Source organism: Phascolarctos cinereus, unplaced genomic scaffold (assembly GCF_003287225.1).
Source record: "Phascolarctos cinereus isolate Bilbo 61053 unplaced genomic scaffold, phaCin_HiC Scaffold_4;HRSCAF=312, whole genome shotgun sequence".
NCBI classification, from domain to species: Eukaryota; Metazoa; Chordata; class Mammalia; order Diprotodontia; family Phascolarctidae; genus Phascolarctos; species Phascolarctos cinereus.
In genome coordinates, this window is record NW_027555847.1 from 155931989 (window position 1) to 155950321 (window position 18333).

The 18333-nt window shown below is 38.2% G+C and overlaps 1 protein-coding gene across 8 annotated transcripts in view; it reads right to left on the minus strand.

Moving 5' to 3' along the window:
* AGTPBP1 (ATP/GTP binding carboxypeptidase 1) overlaps positions 1-18333 on the minus strand; it is a 229603-nt gene that overhangs the window by 26805 nt on the left and 184465 nt on the right. For 6 of the 8 annotated variants that reach the window (XM_078152676.1, XM_078152683.1, XM_078152678.1 and 3 more), the window contains one exon: positions 16043-16779. The exons of the other annotated variants lie outside the window; for them this stretch is intronic. In XM_078152676.1, the coding sequence (XP_078008802.1) occupies positions 16602-16779 (178 nt within the window). In that variant the 3' untranslated portion in view covers positions 16043-16601. Of the gene's footprint in view, positions 1-16042; positions 16780-18333 lie in introns of those variants that run through there. 8 annotated transcript variants of the gene reach the window in all.

Consider the following 18333-nt stretch of genomic DNA (forward strand, 5'->3'; position numbering starts at 1 on the left):
AGCAACTAGAGCTCTGTCCCAGGGTGCTGACCTCCCAACTTAGAGGAAGTCCTTAGAGAACAAGAGGAAAAGGAGATTGTAGGTTCCCGTAGGCTGGTCATAAGATAAGGATGGGAGGGGAGATGGAGTCTTTGGCATGGATGCTGCTCCTCCTTGGGAGGAGGTACAAATTAGGCAGAGGAGCAGCACGGTTCCAATGCAGACTGGGAATAAGAGGCAGGCTTCAAAATGGTACCTTGACCACACTCCACATTCATAGAGTAGGGGAGATGCAGAGGAGAAAAACAGGGTTGCTTGTGGTAGAGGGATGGGGAGGAAGAGTGCTTCCCATGACATAGGAATTCTTGTAGAACATAGACAAACTGGGTCCTGGGCCCCCCAGGCCTTGAACTGCTCCAAGATGGGGGATACATTTCTCCTTACCACACTGAACCTGGGGAAAAGTGTTAGTGTAGCTATCAAACATTCCTTGGAAGAGCACTGGGGTGAAAAATAGTCCCCAAAACACCACCATCTCCACTACCCCCATCCCCTAAACTGTATTTTCCTCGTGCATCAAAATTCCAGGCTATGGCTCTGATATGGAGACAGACAGACAGACAGAGTAAACATGATCCTACCTCTCCCATTTTATTATTATAATTATTCACTAGTGGAGACTTACATGACCAAAAATATTTGAGAACTTTCTTTACAGTAACCTCTTACCTATAGGTTGGTTGAAATTATTCTCCTGTTGTATCATGCAAATGTGTCTTGTCTCCCCATCATAAATTCCTTAAGAGCCTGTGCCTTCTACTTCTTTTGTATCTTCCACGTAATCAAGTATAATAATATATTTGCAATATATATTACAGATACAAATATATACATGTGGTTATTGACTTGGTTATTGACTCTATCATACTCCTCAAAGGGGCAAGTGCAAAAAAGTCTTCCTTTCCTTTCAAGCCCCCAATTCCACATTTTCTATCCTTTCTCTTAGTAAATGACTTGATTTCCTACTTTATGGAGTCAACTCACATCAATGACCATTTATTAAGCACCTACTATATGCCAGCCGCAGTGCTAAGTGCTTGCTTGGGATCCCAAAAGAGGAAAAACCCGCCCCTGCTCTCAAGGAGCTCACAGTCTAATGGGGGAGAAAACATGCAAACAACCACATACAAACAAGATATATACAAGATAATTTGGAGATAACCGATAGAAAGAAGTTACAAGAATTAAGGGAGATTGGGAAAGGCATCTTGTAGAAGATGAGATTTTAGCTGGGACTTGAAGAAAGCCAAGGAAGCCAGGAGATGGAGATAAGGAGGAAGAGTATTCCAGGTATGGTGGAATGCCCAGTGTTGGGGCACGGAGCATCCTAGGCAAGGAAGAGTAACAGAGGAGAGTGTTACTGGATTGAAGTTTGTGGGAAGGGGAGGAAGGGGCCAGGTTACGAAGGGCTCTGGATGCCAAACAGAGGGGTTTTTTGATCCTGAAAGTAATAGGAAGCCACTGAAATTCACTGAATGGAGAGGTGACATGGTCAGAACTATGCTTTAGGAAGATCAATCTGACAGCTGAGTGGAAGATGGGCCAGAGTGAGGAAAGACTTGTTACAGGAAGAACAATCAGAAATCTAGTGAAATAGAGACTGTGTGAGGTGAGGAGAGAAATCTGGCACCAGTGTAACGGTAGCATATACACCTCCTTCTGTCCTCTGACATTGCCACCACCCTCGTCTAGACCCTAATCACCTCATGCCCAGACTATTGCAATAGCCTACTGGTTGGTCTCCTTATTTCAAGTCTCTCTCCACTCCAGTCCATCCTCCACTCAGTTGTGAAATTTTTCCTTCTAAAGCACAGATGTGACCATGTTAGCCCTAATCAGTAAACTCCAGTGGTTCCCTATTACCTGTAGGGTCAAACAGAAAATCCTGTTTGGCATTCAAAACCCTTCCCAATCTTACCTCCTAACTGTCCAGTGTTCTTACCCCTTATTTCCTCCATCTCCCCACCCCCCACCCCACACACATAAACACAAACACATGCTCTGCCTCCAACAACACTGGCCTCTTTGTTGTTCCTTATATAGGACACGCCATCTCCTGACAGTGGGCATTTACACTGACTTCCCCATGCCTTAAATATTTCCCTTCCTCATCTCCAGCTCCTAGGAAGCTCCTAGCTTCCTTCAAGTGCCAGATAAAATTCTACCTTCTACAAAAAACCTTTCTAGAACCCTCTTAATGCCAATGCCTTCCTTCTGTTTATTTTCTCTAATTTATGCTGAATATACATCTTGCTTGTATACCATTGTTTACATGTCTCCCTCATTAGAATGTGGGCTTCCTGACAGCAGATTGTCCTTTCATTCTCTTTCATCCCTGGTGCTTAGCACAATACCTAGAAAAGAACAGGCAATAAATACTTCTTGAGCAACTGACTGTCTCCTCCTTTGTGTTCTACAATACAACATTTTTGTGTTTCTTCCTCTTCTGTCTTCTTTGCTAGCTTCTCATCTTCCTTCCATCTGTATGTATTCCTGTATTCTTGAAGGTTTTGTCCTTGAAACTCTTCTCTGTGTGTGTGTAATTTTCCCTTGGCAACCTCATGCATGTCCATGGCTTCAATTAACATCAATTTATAGAGAGCTCCTGAATCTCTCTTTATCCTCCAACCTCTATCCAGAGTTCCAGGCATGTGTGTATACATATAGAAATACAAACATATTTATATGTGAATACACACATATATTAGCTAGAAATCTCTACCTGGTTGTCCTCCTGGCATATCACACTCAAGTACCTCCAGAAATAAACTTTCATCTCCCCTCCTTTCCACTGTAAATAAAGCCTTTCTACACTTTCCATACTTTTTCTGCTTCCTGATGGCAACATTATCCTTTCAATGACTCCCAATGTGGTGTCATCTTGGACTCCCCACCACCACCACCAATGTTTCAAGTCCAATCATTTGCTGACCTCACTGTTGAATATCCATGAAACCTGGACAGTATACCAGTGCCATGTAAAGAAACTGAATCACTTCCATCTGAATTGTCTTAGGAAGATTCTGAAGAATCTTCCTGGCAGGATAGGATACCAGACTCTAAGGTTCTTTCTCGAACTAAACTGCCAAGCATTCAAACTCCACTGCAGAGAGCACAACTCTGATGGGCTGGCCGTGTTTTTCGAATGCCAAACATAAGCTTGCCTAAAAGACTATTTTATGAAGAACTCACACAAGGCAAATGCTCAGATGGTGGTCAGAAGAAGTGACACTCAAGGTCTCTCTGAAGAACTTTGGAATTGACTGTGAGACATGGAAGACACCGGCACAGGACTTCTCAGCATGATATGCCCACATCAGAGAAAGTGCTGTGCTCTCATGAGCACAGCAGAATGGAAGTAGCTCAAAAGAAACACAAGATGCACAAATTTAGAGAATCCACCTCAAAGGTTCACATGGATTATATGCACCTGACCTGTGGTAGAGCATTCCAAGCTCATATTGGTCTGATCAGCCACAGTAAGACACACTGTCCCTTCACTCCTACACGGTGATGCCATTTTGGTCCTCTTGGAGAACAAAGGACAGCAGCCATCCAATCATTTGCCAAGTCCTACAGATTTTACCCTTGCAATATATCTCTTCCACATGCCCTTTTTTTGCCATTGCAACAACCTTAGCTCTGCTTCACCCCTTTTTTTCAATCAGACTATTGAAATAGTTTCCTAACGGGCCTCCCTAGAATCCCAGTTACCTGTACTTCAGTTCATACTTCAATTCACCTTGTTGATCACTCTTCCAAAAACTTTCAGTGATATACCAATGGTACATGATTCCCTACCACATAAAATATAAAGTCCCTAAACTGGCATTTACTGCCCTATACACTTTGACTACACCCTACTCTTATAGCTTCAATTCTATTACTCCCCTTTCCCTACTCTTCTGGCTAAAGTAAACTATTCTCTGTCCCCTGTTCTTACTACGCCCTTTCCTATGTCCACCCTCCATGCCTAGAATGGATTCCCATCCCACCTTACTCATCTGAGGCAGCTAGAAAGCACAGTGGGTAGAACACTGGATGCAGAGTCCTAAAACCTTAGTTCAAATCCAGACTCAGTCCCCTACTACCTGAGTGACCCTAAGCAGTCCCATTAACTTTGTTTCTCCCAAATGAAAGTCATTTTTCCCTTCTATTTCTCCTAGCCCTCCTGTTGTACTTATCACATTCTCCCTTTTTTCATAGTTATTTGACTCTGTGTGTCTTTCTTGAGATAAGGGTCTATGTCTAAATTATCTTTGTAAATACAGCATGAGTGATATTGGACCTGATTTCCCTGATAAAGGGAACTCCTAGAAAAGGAAGCTCCCTCTACAAATGTAGGTCAGCACCTTCTCTGCAAAGTGCAGTATTAAAGGGTTATCTAGATCTAGAGTACTAAGGGACAGCTAGGTGGTGCAGTGGATAGCGTGCCAGGCCTGGAATCAGAAAGAGCTGAGTTCAAATCCAGCCTCAGACACTTGTTGTGTGACCCTGGGCAAGTCACTTAACCTTGTTGGCCTCAGTCTCCTCATCTGTAAAATGAGCTAGAGAAAGAAATGGCAAACCACTCTAGTATCTCTGCCAAGAAAACCCCAAATGGGGGTAGAGTAGAATAGGACATGACTGAAAAAAAAACCCTTCTCAACAACAAAAGAGAACTAAAAGTTAAATGATTGAATCAGGATTCCACAGCCAGTCTGTGTCTGAGTGGGACTTCAACCTAGGTCTCCCTGGCTCCAACGCCAGCTCTCTACCCACTAGAGCAATGGACAAATGGGTTAACCATATGGATTAAGTATGATACAAAGTATGCTGTGGTTCTTGTTAGCATAGGAAATTCCACCACCTCAGAGAGATCACATTCTAGCTAGGATTTAATACATCAGTTCTAGGGGTGTAGAGTTGTAAAGTTCATACACCAGTGAGGTTTATGTCAGAAGTAGGATTTGAATTTGGATTTTCCTGACTGCAAGCCCAGTATACTCTAATCCACTATTGCATAGTATAATGTGATGAATAACTTCTCAGAGTGCAATGTGCCGACCCACCTTGTTGCTGCAATGGTCTGCAAGCATGTCCTGGCTTTTCCCACTCCGTATCTACTTCCTCTGCACCTGCCCAGTCATATTCCTATAAAAGCAGTATTTTTCCCTTTGAGACAATCAACTGTTTCCGTCCAATGAATTTTTTAAAATAGAAAGAAGAAAACCAGGTATGGAGGAGAGGTGAGGGGAGATGTTAGACATCTCAGAAATATTTTGCACTTCATACTAAAAGCACTGACAATTCCCTCAGAGCACTACTGATAACCAGTTGTCTGAAGCAAGAGTGGCCAGAGCAGATCTGGGCAGTTAGGGATTATTGGCCAAAAAAGAATTCTGTTTCCTCCACCAGCAAATTTATAACCAAAAGGAAAAAGTGTATTTCCTAAATCCCTGGCCAGTGTGCGGACTATATCAGCATTTCACTCCTCTTCAAGTAAAAACCTCAAATTCCCAAGTAGAAGTGAGAGCCCCCAAAGGAAGGGAAAATTTTCAGAAACAAATGTTCTGTCACCATTTTTTTCATCACACATCTTTAACCAAACTCAACTCAGCCAGCGCATACCGCATGTCTCAAAAGTCACTGCAGTTTTACCCTGCTCTGAGACTTTTGGAATACTGTATGTGTAAGTGTACGTGTGTATATACACATACACGTGGAATACATATACATATATGCATGTAAATCTATACAGGTGTGCATTGTGTACATGCATGTATTACAGGCGTGCTTAATTATATGCATATGTATAGGTATATGCATGTGTGTACACGTATGTGTGTATATATACACACATATACACACACAGTATTCCAAAAGTCTTAGAGCAGGTAAAACTACAATAAGACTTTTGAGATACACTTTTGATCCTTGGTAAGTCACTTAATCCTTATTTGCCTCAGTTCCTTATCTGTAAAATGGGGACACACTGAAGAAGGAAGGGGCAAACTATTCCAGTATCTTTGGCAAGAAAACCTGAAAATGGGGTCACAAAGAGTTGGATACAACTGAAACAGCTGTGATATATAAATATGTATATGTATGTATGCATGTATATGTGTGTGTATATATATACACACATATACATGCATTACATATATATGCATACATACTCACACACATGCATACACATGTGTATATATGTATATAATCTACTATGGACAAAAGTAGTCCCAAGGAACTTTATTCTACTGGGGGTGACAGGGTACAACACGTGTTGTTGTTGTAGTTGTTACTGTTGTTGTTGAGTCATTCCCACTCTGTCCGATTCTTCATGACTCTATTTTGGGTTTTCTTGGCAAAGATACTGCAGCGGTTTGCCATTTCCTTCTACAGTGTGTCCCCATTTTACAGATGAGAAATTAAGGCAAATAGGGGATAAGTGACTTTCCCAGAGTTACGTAGCTAGTAAGCAAGCATCTGAGGCCAGACTTCAACTCAGGTATTCCTGACTCTAGGCCCACTGCACTATCCACTGTACCACCTAGCTGCCCCAAACAACACATATACAAATAAGCAAATGAAAAGTAATGTTGGGGGCCACATAGGGAGGTCATTAACAACGTGAGGAATCATGGAAGTGTCAGCTGAGCTGAACCTTTAAAGGAGATGTCCTCCAGTCATGGAGGACAGTCTGCAAAAACATGGGAGAGGCCACTGTCCCACAACCATAGGTCTTCTCAGGATTCTAGATGAGACCCCTAGGCTTTATTTTCCTTCAGTCAAAATGGAGGGCGATAAAAAAAAAGTATGGCCAGGTTGAAGGGAAGTAATAAATGAGCCAGAAACATCCCTTTACAAAGCCCTCCTTCCCTCATTCACAGAGAAGTGGGTCCACCTGCTGCTTGAAAAGGCCTCTCTTTACAAATTATAAACTTTAACCCAATTTCCTGGTTTGGGTTTGGGTTTCCCCAATTCATTCTTTTGGATGGCTTTCAATACACGTCTTACAAACTGGAAGAGAAAGGGAAAAGTCCCGGAACAAAGCTGGTTATAGAAAATTCCCCAAATTAAAACATACCTTTTTAAACATTCTTAATCCTAAGCAGATCAAGTAAAATCCAGATTTTTTTTTCTTTTCATCAAGATCCGGTTTAAATATTTGGAACCTTCTGCCAGTGTGTGACATCATTTTTCCTTTCTAGATTGTGGTGTTAAATATATTTAGCCAAACACTTTGAACCAATTGTCTTCTTAAAACACAATATGGATTATATATTTGTTTACAGCTTTGAAGCAAAACTGTGTGACCCTGTACATGCTGAGAAGCTGTTAGAGCATCCCAGTCAATTCCTGAGGGAAATTCAAAGACTTCTTGACTTGTACTAAACATACAAACACACACGCACAGACACCAGACCCCCTGTTATTTAGTACAGCAGTTCTAGGCATTGTGCCAACTTCCTTTCAAATGCAACCAAGGAAGGCAGCCCTGATGACTAGGACTCAGCAAAGGGGCCTATTAGCATTTTGTTTCTTATTCTAAACCTCTTGTTCAGCTACTACAAAAAGAAACAGGGGGATTAATTCTTCACAACTCTCAGGCATGAAAGGTAGAAAAGTCTTCTCTCTTCCCATTCACACCGTCGCGTTTAACCAGGCTTTCAGAGGAGCAAGCTACTCGTATAACAACAACAATAAGCACCATCTATGTTCCAGGTATGGTGCCTAGCACTGGGGATGCAAAGGAAAGAGAAAAATGTCCTAGTAAGACTTTCCTATCAATGACCACACTACTAGGAGGGTCTGTGATTTCATCCACATGGTTATCTCCTGGTATGGGAGCTCTCTCCTCTAAGCAAACTGCAACCAGTCTATGTAGCTATAAATACAGGGGTTCTTAACCTTTTTTGGGTCATGGACCCTTCTGCACTCTGATGAAGCCTATGGACTGCTTCTGAGAATAATGTTTTTAAATACATGAAATAAAATGCTTAGGATTACAAAGAAAACCAATTATATTGAAATACAGTTTATTTGTATTAACTGTTTACTTCAGTATACAGAGATGTATGTGTATATATGTATATAATATATAAACTATATTTCCATATATATATGTATATGTATGTGCATATATGTATATATATATATGTATGTATACATATATGCACATACATATATATATACATATATGTATACATATACATATATCTACATATATATATTTAAAAACAAGTTCATGTCTCTAGGTTAATAACTCCTGTCCTAGAGAGTTGCCTGAGGCACAAGGTTAAGTGACTTGTCCAGGGTCACACAGCCAGTATCATAGGAGCAGCAGATAGAACACTGGACCTGGAGTCAGGAAGACAAGTTCAAATTGGGCCTCATTCACTTATTATCTGTGTGACTCTGGGCAAGCTACCCAACCTCTGTATGCCTCAGTTTTCTCCACTGTAAAACAGGGATAGTGACATTACCTACCTTGCAAGGTTATTGTGAGAATCAGATGAGATGATATTTATAAAGCACTTAGCATGTGGTTTGTTCCATTTCTGCCTTGCTTCCATCCTTCACTCTCTTCTTTCCTTCCTTTTCTCCCTCCCTCTTTTTTTCCTTCTTTCCTTTCCATCCTTTCTTCTTTCCTTCCTTCCTTCTTTGAATCAAGGACTTCCCAACTTAAAGAGCAGCATTCGATCCACTATACCATATTGTCTTTCCCCTAATAATTAAAGAGTTGATCAAAAATGGAATAAGGTGCCTCATAAAGAGATGAGCATCTTCCAACTGGCGGCATTAAAGAAATTGCTGGATAACCTCTGGTATAACGTGTTGTAGAAGAGATTCATATGTCAGGTAAGGAGTTGGACTATTCTAAGGTCTCTTCTAGCTTTAAGATTTTATAATGCCCAGAAGTCAAGATCCTGTTTATGTAGAGGTAATAAATGATAGAGCTTTCTCTATTTCCACATCTAGATAGCATCCTGAAGAATCCAGAGCTAGCCTGCCCTTTAGCCCCATGCCCCACCAACCCCTACTGCTGTTCAGTCCTGTCCAACACTTTGTGACCCTGTGGATCATACCATCAATGGGGTTTTCTTGGCAAACATCCCAGAGTGGTTTGCCACTTCCTTCTCCAGTAACCCTTCCACCTTCTGACATTCGACCAATAAACCTCTTTTTCCCTTTCTATCATTATTTCTTTCTTATTTCCTCTGCCTAGGGCAGGGGTGGGAGACCTGCAGCCTCAAGGCCACATGTGGCCCTCTAGGTCCTCAAGGGCGGCCCTTTGACTGAATCCAAATTTGGACCACACTTGAGGACCTAGAGAGCCACATGTGGCCTCCAGGTCGCAGGTTTGTACACTGTGGGAGGAAGTTCCAAAATGCTCCCATTTAACCAATTTTCCATTTTACCCATTTACCAATATCCCACATTGGTAAAATCTCAAATACAAAAACCCCGCCAAAAATAAAAGTAAAAAATCCTGTATAGAACAGGGTCATGTCCTTGAGCAGGATATATATGAACCAAAAGGTCTTTTAGGAAATCTATCTTGCATGTGCTTGGAGCTCTGATTTTTAAATTCCATTCTTTGCAATTTCAATCAGCCAGCCATCCTTTTCATGATTCCTAGAGTCTAGAAGGTATGTGTGAATGTGTGTGTGTTTTATGTCATATATGTGTGTGGAGGGAAGAGAGTACTTAAGTTTAAGTATTTTTTCCCATTTAAATGAAATTTATGGGGGACAAGTCTTCATTCCACGAAGATCAAAAGCTCTAAAATCCACATCTGACGCAGATATTGCATACATTCAGTGGTGTACTGAAGCTGGCTAATACTAGCTCCCAAGAGCTAATTTTTAAATTTTCAGTGTATTTTCACCTCAGAAATTGGCAAACACAATGCCAGGTTTCTAACTGCAGGTCTCTATGTCTTCTCCCTGTATCTTTATCTGTGGTTTGTACAATACATTCAGTATTTAAAATTCCTTAAGAATAATTAAATTGGTTCCAACCCATTCAGCTGGTTTCTACTTCAAACTGGTTCCAACCAGTTCAAACCATGGTGTTCACAGTGGTTCTGACCAGTTTGAACTGATTTAAACCAGTTCTAACCAGCTGAAACCAGCTCTGGGAAGAGTCTAACATAATACTTTCATTTTATAGATAAGGAAGCTAAGATGCTAGAGAAGTTATGTGACTTGCCTAAGGTCACACACACAGGTAGTTAAAAAGGCAGTTTTTAATCCTATTCCTCTGCCTCCAATTCCAGGATTTCTTTCCACAGTACCATGTTATTTGAAAGAAATCGTCTCCCATTTTCAAAGGCCAAATTTGCCCCACTTCATCCCTTCCACTTGCCAAATGGGGCTTCTGCAAACATTGAAATCACTCCATGGGCTAAAAGGAAGATGTTATGGTTTGTTTTCTTTTATTTTGTCTTGTTGTTCAGTTGTTTTAGTCATGTCTGACTCTCTGTGACCCCATTTGGGGTTTTCTTGGCAAAGATAGTGGAGTGGTTTTACTATTTCCTTCTCCAGCTCATTTTACAGATGAGGAAACTGAAGTGAATAGGGTTAAGTGACTTGCCCAGAATCACATAGCTAGTAAGTGTTTGAGGCCAGATTTGCCTTGTTTTGTCTTGACTTTTCTTTTTTATTGTCAATTCAACAAGCATCAATAATTATAAACATTTTAAGACATGAAGAAAAGGGAAAAAGATTATTCAAGAAGTAATTTCTGCCACATACGGTGTTAAAAAAAAAAAGAAAAATATGTGACTATATCCAGATAGATGGATGGATAGATACATTAGCTTAGCAAGGTAGTTACAAATTTGTGTCTGTTTCTACACCTCCTAACTCCTTCCTTAGAACACCTTTTTAAATGGCTTACTGAAGCTCTTTTTTAATGTCTGTCACTACCCACCAACCTGTTTCCTCACACCTTCACCTAGCAGAAACCTAGAATCTTGTTCTTACAACAAAATGTTATTAATTTTAGATAACATCATAAGAACTCTAAATTATTACAGAAAAATAAGGATGGCCAAAGAATCATGGAATCACAGAGGTTGGGCCTCAACAAGCTATCTAGTCCAATCTAGACCCAAAGAATAATCCCTTCTCCAACATATCTAGCAAGTGGTCATCCAGACTTTAAATGAAGTGCAACCTACTGTCTCTTGAGGCAACCTATTCCAAAGCTTAATTATGGTTACTGAAGCTTTCTTTATATCAAGCATGAATTTACCTCCTTGCTAGTTCTCCTAGCTCTTCTGCCCTTTGGGAACAGATTAAGTCTAATTTACATGACAGATAGTTCTTTTCTGTCTCTTTTTCCTAATATCACCAAGCAATTTATAAACAAAACAATGTTGGCAGTAGCCACAGGTTAATCTCTATTCAGGTGGGAAAGAAAGAAAGCCCAGGATGGAGGTAGCCAAGAATCCTTGTTGACTATACATGGTGCTGATGTAAAGGTCAACGTTTCATGATAAAGAGCTTTGAAAGTTTGAACCGAAAAGCACTAAGTCAGTGTGTCTTCCTTCCACTTCGTCCACTGTCGTAAAGATGTGTAACTATGATTATTTTTTCTTGCATAATTTGTCTACTCAATGTATTCTAACAAAAGGATCTCTATTCCCTTATAGCCTATTCCCCAGTCCATCTTTTGCTATCAGAATATACTGTTAAAGAGATACTTCTTTTAATATTAATATTTTTAAAACATTGCTATCTTTCATTAAGAGAACTTCGTAATTTTCCAAAGGCAATCCGGCCAACTCTCTCCTTCTTGTTCAGTTCTGGTCCCAGATCACTGTACATTTGGATTTTCTCTCTAAGACTTGTCTACTGACTGGCAAGCTCTTCTGGTTTTCACCCAAGGGCGATGAATATTCTTCATCTCCTTGGTTTTTCTGTGTAGAAGGTTAGGCCAAGCTCTTAAATAATTACAAATCTCATTCAGAAAGCTCTACAATGTTCTTGGGTTCAATTAGATTGAATAAAATATGATGAAGTATGTCATAGCAAATGACTCTCTTAGACCATAAATAAGAAACACATCTTTGTTCTAATATTACTTCCACTTCCTGAAAGAAGTAACTAGAACCAGAAGTGTTACCTATATATGTGATTTAAATTGATAGTCATGGGTTCCAAGGCTCAACTATTTTCATATCTATGTATTCAAGAGATCCCTATATATATTTGCCAAATAGGTGACCACTCACACTGAAATGTTAGCTGTCCTTTTTAGTCTGAAAATCATTCTTGACCAACAAAAAAAAAAAAGGAAAAATTAGGAATTGAGCAGGTCAGCTTTCTCTCTATCATTTTAGTTTCTCTTTGATAATAGTTTTCCATCTATCCTAAATAATGGTCCTTTCCCTGAGAGGCATCATAGTATAACCAACAGCACTGGAATCTGAGTCAGAAAGACCTGGATTCAAACCCAGCTTCAGATAATTACTAGCCATGTGAATTAACAATCATCTAACTTTATGAACCTCCATCGTCTCATCTTTAAAATGGGAATAATAATATATGTGTGTGTGTGTATATGTATATGTATACATACACACACACATACAGTTTATGTATATGTATATATATATAATTACATATAGATAGATAGATAGATAGATAGATAGATAGATAGATAGATAGATAGTTAAGATTTTAAGGGTGATTCCAGGAGTTATTGAGCCGCAAAAGTTCACCACAGTTAGCCTGATGTTGTGCCTAAAATTCTACCACTGGAGATTCATTCATTTAGATAGGGACATTATAGTTCTAGGATGCTCCCTCTAATATGCAAAAACCCTTGAGAGAGCGATCACATTAAACCATTAATTACTCATCACAAATTAGTTTGTCAGAAGAATTCAACCCCGAAGCACACCCTTGACTAAAGGTTTATGCATGGAGAGGAGAGACAAGGTTGAGGTCAGGGAAGAGGGTGAAATGAATGAAGAAACATCTGAAATATGAGCCTAAGGAGAAAAAATTTGTGTGGCTCACTGGATAGGGTTGGGGTCGCATGAGGGTATTGGACTGTATACCTGGGAGATAAGGGTACAGAAAGGTAATAACATATTTTGAACACATGTTGTACCTAGGGCAAACCCCAGCACAGCTATCTAGAATACCGAAAAACATAAACAAACAAAAAGAAAACCCTCTGATATTTTGGGGTCTTAATTTTCCAAATAATTAGATTTCATAGAAGAGATGAGGCTTTCCTTTACATTTTCTCTTTACCTTCCAGAAATCTGAATCCAACTTTCATAACAATCAGGTTTTTTTTTCATTTTCCACAGATACTCATAACCAATAGCTAAGTATGCCATAAATACTAAGAAAATATTACCTCAAAATGTTTTCCTAATAGAAGTAGCTAATAGTTTGTATATGATTTCTAAACTTTCTCCAAAAGAAAAAAAAAGCACAAAGTTACTAAATTTTTATTTTCTATACAATGAAAGGTGTGGGAAAACATAGTAATTGATAATGAGACCTTTATTATACAGTTGCATATTGTTACTTAATTTATTCCTGGGGCATGCACAGTAAATTGCCACAATTATATCTACTACAGGACTTACAACATATAGTCATCTTAAATGTGGGCTAACTGAATTTAGTGTGCACCACGGCTGCACCTCTATTTGAATGAATACTGGGTTACTTATGGATTACTTAGGATTTACACAAAATTTCACATCTGTAAACAACACGTAAAAGTTGGCACAAGTGGCAAAGACTGTTCAAGAAAGACACTTAACATAAGGCAGAATCTTGTATTCAAACAAAGGATGTTACTGACAAGAATGAAAAGTGTGTGCTGTAGACTTCTATATCCTAGTGGGTGGGAAAATCTAATAATGAATTATCTACCACTACAAATCATCCAAATTCCAGATGGATAAATGTCTCAAACCAAATCAAATCCCCAAGTTTTCTAACATGTATTTGTTCTTTGGGGAAGGTCAGAGCTTAGACAGCCTCTTCTATGGTACTGTGGAGGAAGAGTAGACTAGTAGTAGTCTAGCCTGCTTCTAGCAGACTAGAAGCCTCACTTTCTTTATCTGTAAAATGAGGGGTTGGATTGAATGAGTTTTAAGGTCCCTTCCAGCTTGAAGATACTATGAGTCTTTAGAACCTGTGACTGTAACTATAAAAAAGAGACATCGGATTAAAACTAAACTATACTTAAGGAATTAAAGTTCCTAAAGAAAGATTTCCAAATTAATCCAAGCTTCATTACTAACTCACCTTGTCAGATCTAGTTATTTCAGTAAACATAAGAATGCAAATTAAGGATGAGTAAAAAATTATTCATTACAATGATGATGGCACTGGATGCAATAGCACCTGTTCTTTGAAAATGCTGAAATTCCTCAGTCAGAGGTAAGAAAAGAGTAGAAGTTTTAATGACTAATAAGCAAGCAGATTTATCAGATTCTTGAATGGAGAAGTAGACCTATGGAGTTACTTTGTTCTTCTAAAGCTAATTGCTTAAAAATAATTTATTTGCTAAATATACTCTTTTCTAATTTCTTGAACAATAAACATGTCAAAAATTGGAATAGATAGTAACAGATGTTTAAGTGTCTCAATAACACTATTTAATGAATTGAAAATATTGCTACCATCCATCTCTCTATGGAGTTTTAACAATGCCAATATAAAAACAGGTTAAATCTTTTGAATCCTTCTACGTAGCATATTAAACATAGCTGCTTTTCACTCATGACCTTTCAGTTTCTAAGCCATCAAAGTTATAGACTATGGAAAAAGTAAACCTATATTTTTCTCTTCCTGAAATTATATTCTGGAAATAAATATAATTTTAGCATCAGTAGCTTCTCTTCACTCAGATAAAGTGCTTTAATACTCATTTAGTTGTATCATCACTAAGAACAAGGTAGCAGCTCCCAGTCTGCTCAGCCTTCACTCTGCTGAGACTTTTCAGCACAGCTAACTAGCACTGTACATATAAAGGAAGGATAAACCTGTATTTTTGTAAATTGTCTAATACCATCTCCCTATGAAACCTAAAAAATATCATAATGAATGAAATGCCTAAGTTACTATACATAAAAATGTAATTATTAAATTGGGGAATGAAAAATACTTGAAATACTGGTAGTTTCTTTTTCATTACTACAAGCTGGGGGGGGGGGAAATGCTTTGCCTTTAGGCATTTATTGAAAAACCTCCAGAGATGAACTTGAGTATTTTAGGGTTCCTGATGAAAATGACTCTTTTACTATCCAAAAATGGCTTAAGAAGATGTATGCCAAAAGGGAGGCACCAAAGTCCTCTTGAGGACCTATCAAGTAGCTGTAATATTTGTTATAACAAAAGCTTAACTCACAAAGGACCAACAGCATCATTAGATGCTTTTCAAAAATCAGTATTCTAAAATGTTATAGTCATTTCTAAAGCCTAAAACTTTAGGCTAATACTTAGGAAGATATCACAATAAGAAATGACCTAAATGCTTCCCTCCTCTACTCCCCAGATACATTTGATTCTGATATAACTTGTAAGCATGCCCTGAATAAATTCACTCCAATAGAATTATAATACTGTAGCACAGCCCATGCAATATTAAATACAGAAAGGTATAAATAAATATATAATCATATATATATATGCACATTTAATGACAGCTGAGTAGCAATACCCTCACTGGGTAAATGTGTACTTTTTTAAAGCTTCATATTAACAAACTATCATGACTGCAGAAATCAGCTCCAGTTATATCTCAGGAGATATTTGTTCAGGGAAGAGAGCCATACAAATACATAATTCATGGCAGGCACAGGTGCACTACAACCACAAAGAGCTTCAGTCTACTGAAGTAATCAAACCATCTTGTGCACATAAAGTTTTACAAATGTGTGTTCACATGTGGGTTTCTTTGAATACTTTGAATCAAGGATGTATCACCATATAATCTGAGTGTATTAAGGGATGAAGAAACAAAAGCAACATCTGATAAATTAATTTTTGATTTGTTTAATTTGGTAACTATAGAATGAAATGGTTTCAAAGTAAGTTCTCGATTACTTCAAACACAAAGAGTTAACATCATTCTGAAGAATTTAATTTCTTGTCTTCAATATCCACCCACTCCCACACAAACAACACACAGAGCAATAGAAATCCCTGTACATATATATTATTTTCAACGACTTATCACCACTGGGACCTAGGATTAGTTTTTTTTACTCTGAAACATTGCAAATTTATCCATTTGATGTATGATATAAGGATGAAACAAAAAGTCATGCAATGATACTGAGTAAAATTCTGTTGAAAAAAGATAAATCAATCTTTGATAATTCAATGCTATCAATCAGGGCATTGAATTCCTTAAATAAAACAAATGCCAGTTTTTATCATAAATCAAAAACACATTTATTGTCTTGAAACCAAACTGGCTCCAGTTACTTTTTGTCTTTTTGAGTCAGCTCTTTTTAAAAATCTAAAGTTTCCTATCCAATAGAAACTAAGATATTTCTCTTATTCTTTAGCCATTTACATGAGATGGCAGATGGCTCAAGGAAGGCATGTTTTTGATGACTCCGAGTCAGAAAGTGCATCTTCTTGGACAGAAGGTTCATAATCCCCAACATTTTCAGGCAATTCAATGTCTATCTCATCATTACTTTCTGCACTGTAATCAACTTCTTCAAGGAAACGAGGTTCATCTTCTTCCAAAACATAAGTGGTAGGGCTGTAGCCAAAATAGACACAACATACAAGGCTGCATTAGATTTTAAGATTCTAAATTTAGCTGTATGCAGAATGGCTACCTACTCTACTATCCTGCATTAACTCAATTACCCAAAATCTTTGGTTTCAATGTAATATAAGTAGGTTGTGTTAACTAAAAAAAAAAATCATGTAACCCAAACATTAGCCAAAGCTGTATTTACAAAATGGGTGAGTCATACGTAAGAGATATGCATTAGCTGAAAATTTCTTGTATTTGACTACAAGAGTAAAAATACTAACTTTAAACTGCATTACAAAAACTGGCAATATGCCCTGTACAACTTTTTAAAATTCTACTTACAACTGTTTAGCAAAAGGATATCCATACATAATAAAATATTGAGATTTGTCTTTGCAGGCATTTATCAACCTTATTTGCAAGACTACAAAGACACATTTTTGAAGTTCTATTTTAAGCACCTTAGCTCCCAGCAGCAAGGGGCTTTACAAAGTAACTGTGGATGTTTAATTGGTTTATTGAGTAATGTGCTAAAAACTACTTATTCCAAGATACTAAAGTGATTATCTATCATTAGAGTAAATTGAAGAAGGCTAAAATAAAATTTTAAAAAATTAAGAAACCACATCCACAAGCTTACAGTTTCCCGAGGACAAAGAAAAATTAAAAAACAAGTGAACACTCCACACCCAGTTTAATTTCTTTCCCTTGGGTCATAGAATAATATGTTCCCTTAAAAGCACTAAGTACTTCTAAATATTTCATTAGATAAGTAGTTTTGGATTCAGGCAAGCCCTCTATTACAGTCTATAACTTATCCCTTTTCTTCATAATCAAATTATTTTGGTCTCTCCCAATGTGTCATAATCTAATACAAAAGGGAAGAAACATCTAAGAATACAGATTTACCAGCACTTCAAGAATATATTTTCATTTTACAAACTGAAGCATTAAGGAATACATAATATCCCTCAAACTTGAATAATAATTCTTTTCCTAAGAATCCATTTCTCATACTAGATATGCTGTCCTAAGAGCTTAATAAATTATTATGTGTCTTTATAGTGCACATAACATAATCACAGGTGCTGACAACATCATAGGTTCTAATGACTTAAACCTCAAACCTTGTTAGGATTTTAGATGAATTCTTCTTTTAAAAAAAAAAGGCCACTGCATTTTTAGGATATTCTTGCTCTTCTGAAATCCTGCATTATATCTAGCCCTCCTTGAAGTACTTGGGGTTCTCAAGTAGCAAACAATTGCTTCACACACATACACACCCCAGCCCATATCAAGATGGGAGACTAGGTAAAGCAAACTGATAGGGAAGTCACAGGAGTTGGGAAGAGGTCACACGTACAAGTTATCTCTTCTTTATTTCTGCTCACTTGTGTCCTGAGGAACAAAAGGTCATAAATTATACTGCTCCTTTCCTTCTACTGCATTCGACTGAAAAACTGTAAGGCAGGGCAGCTACATGGCACAGTGGATAGAGCCTCGGCCCTGGAGTCAGGAGGACCTGAGTTTAAATCGGGCCTCAAACACACTTAC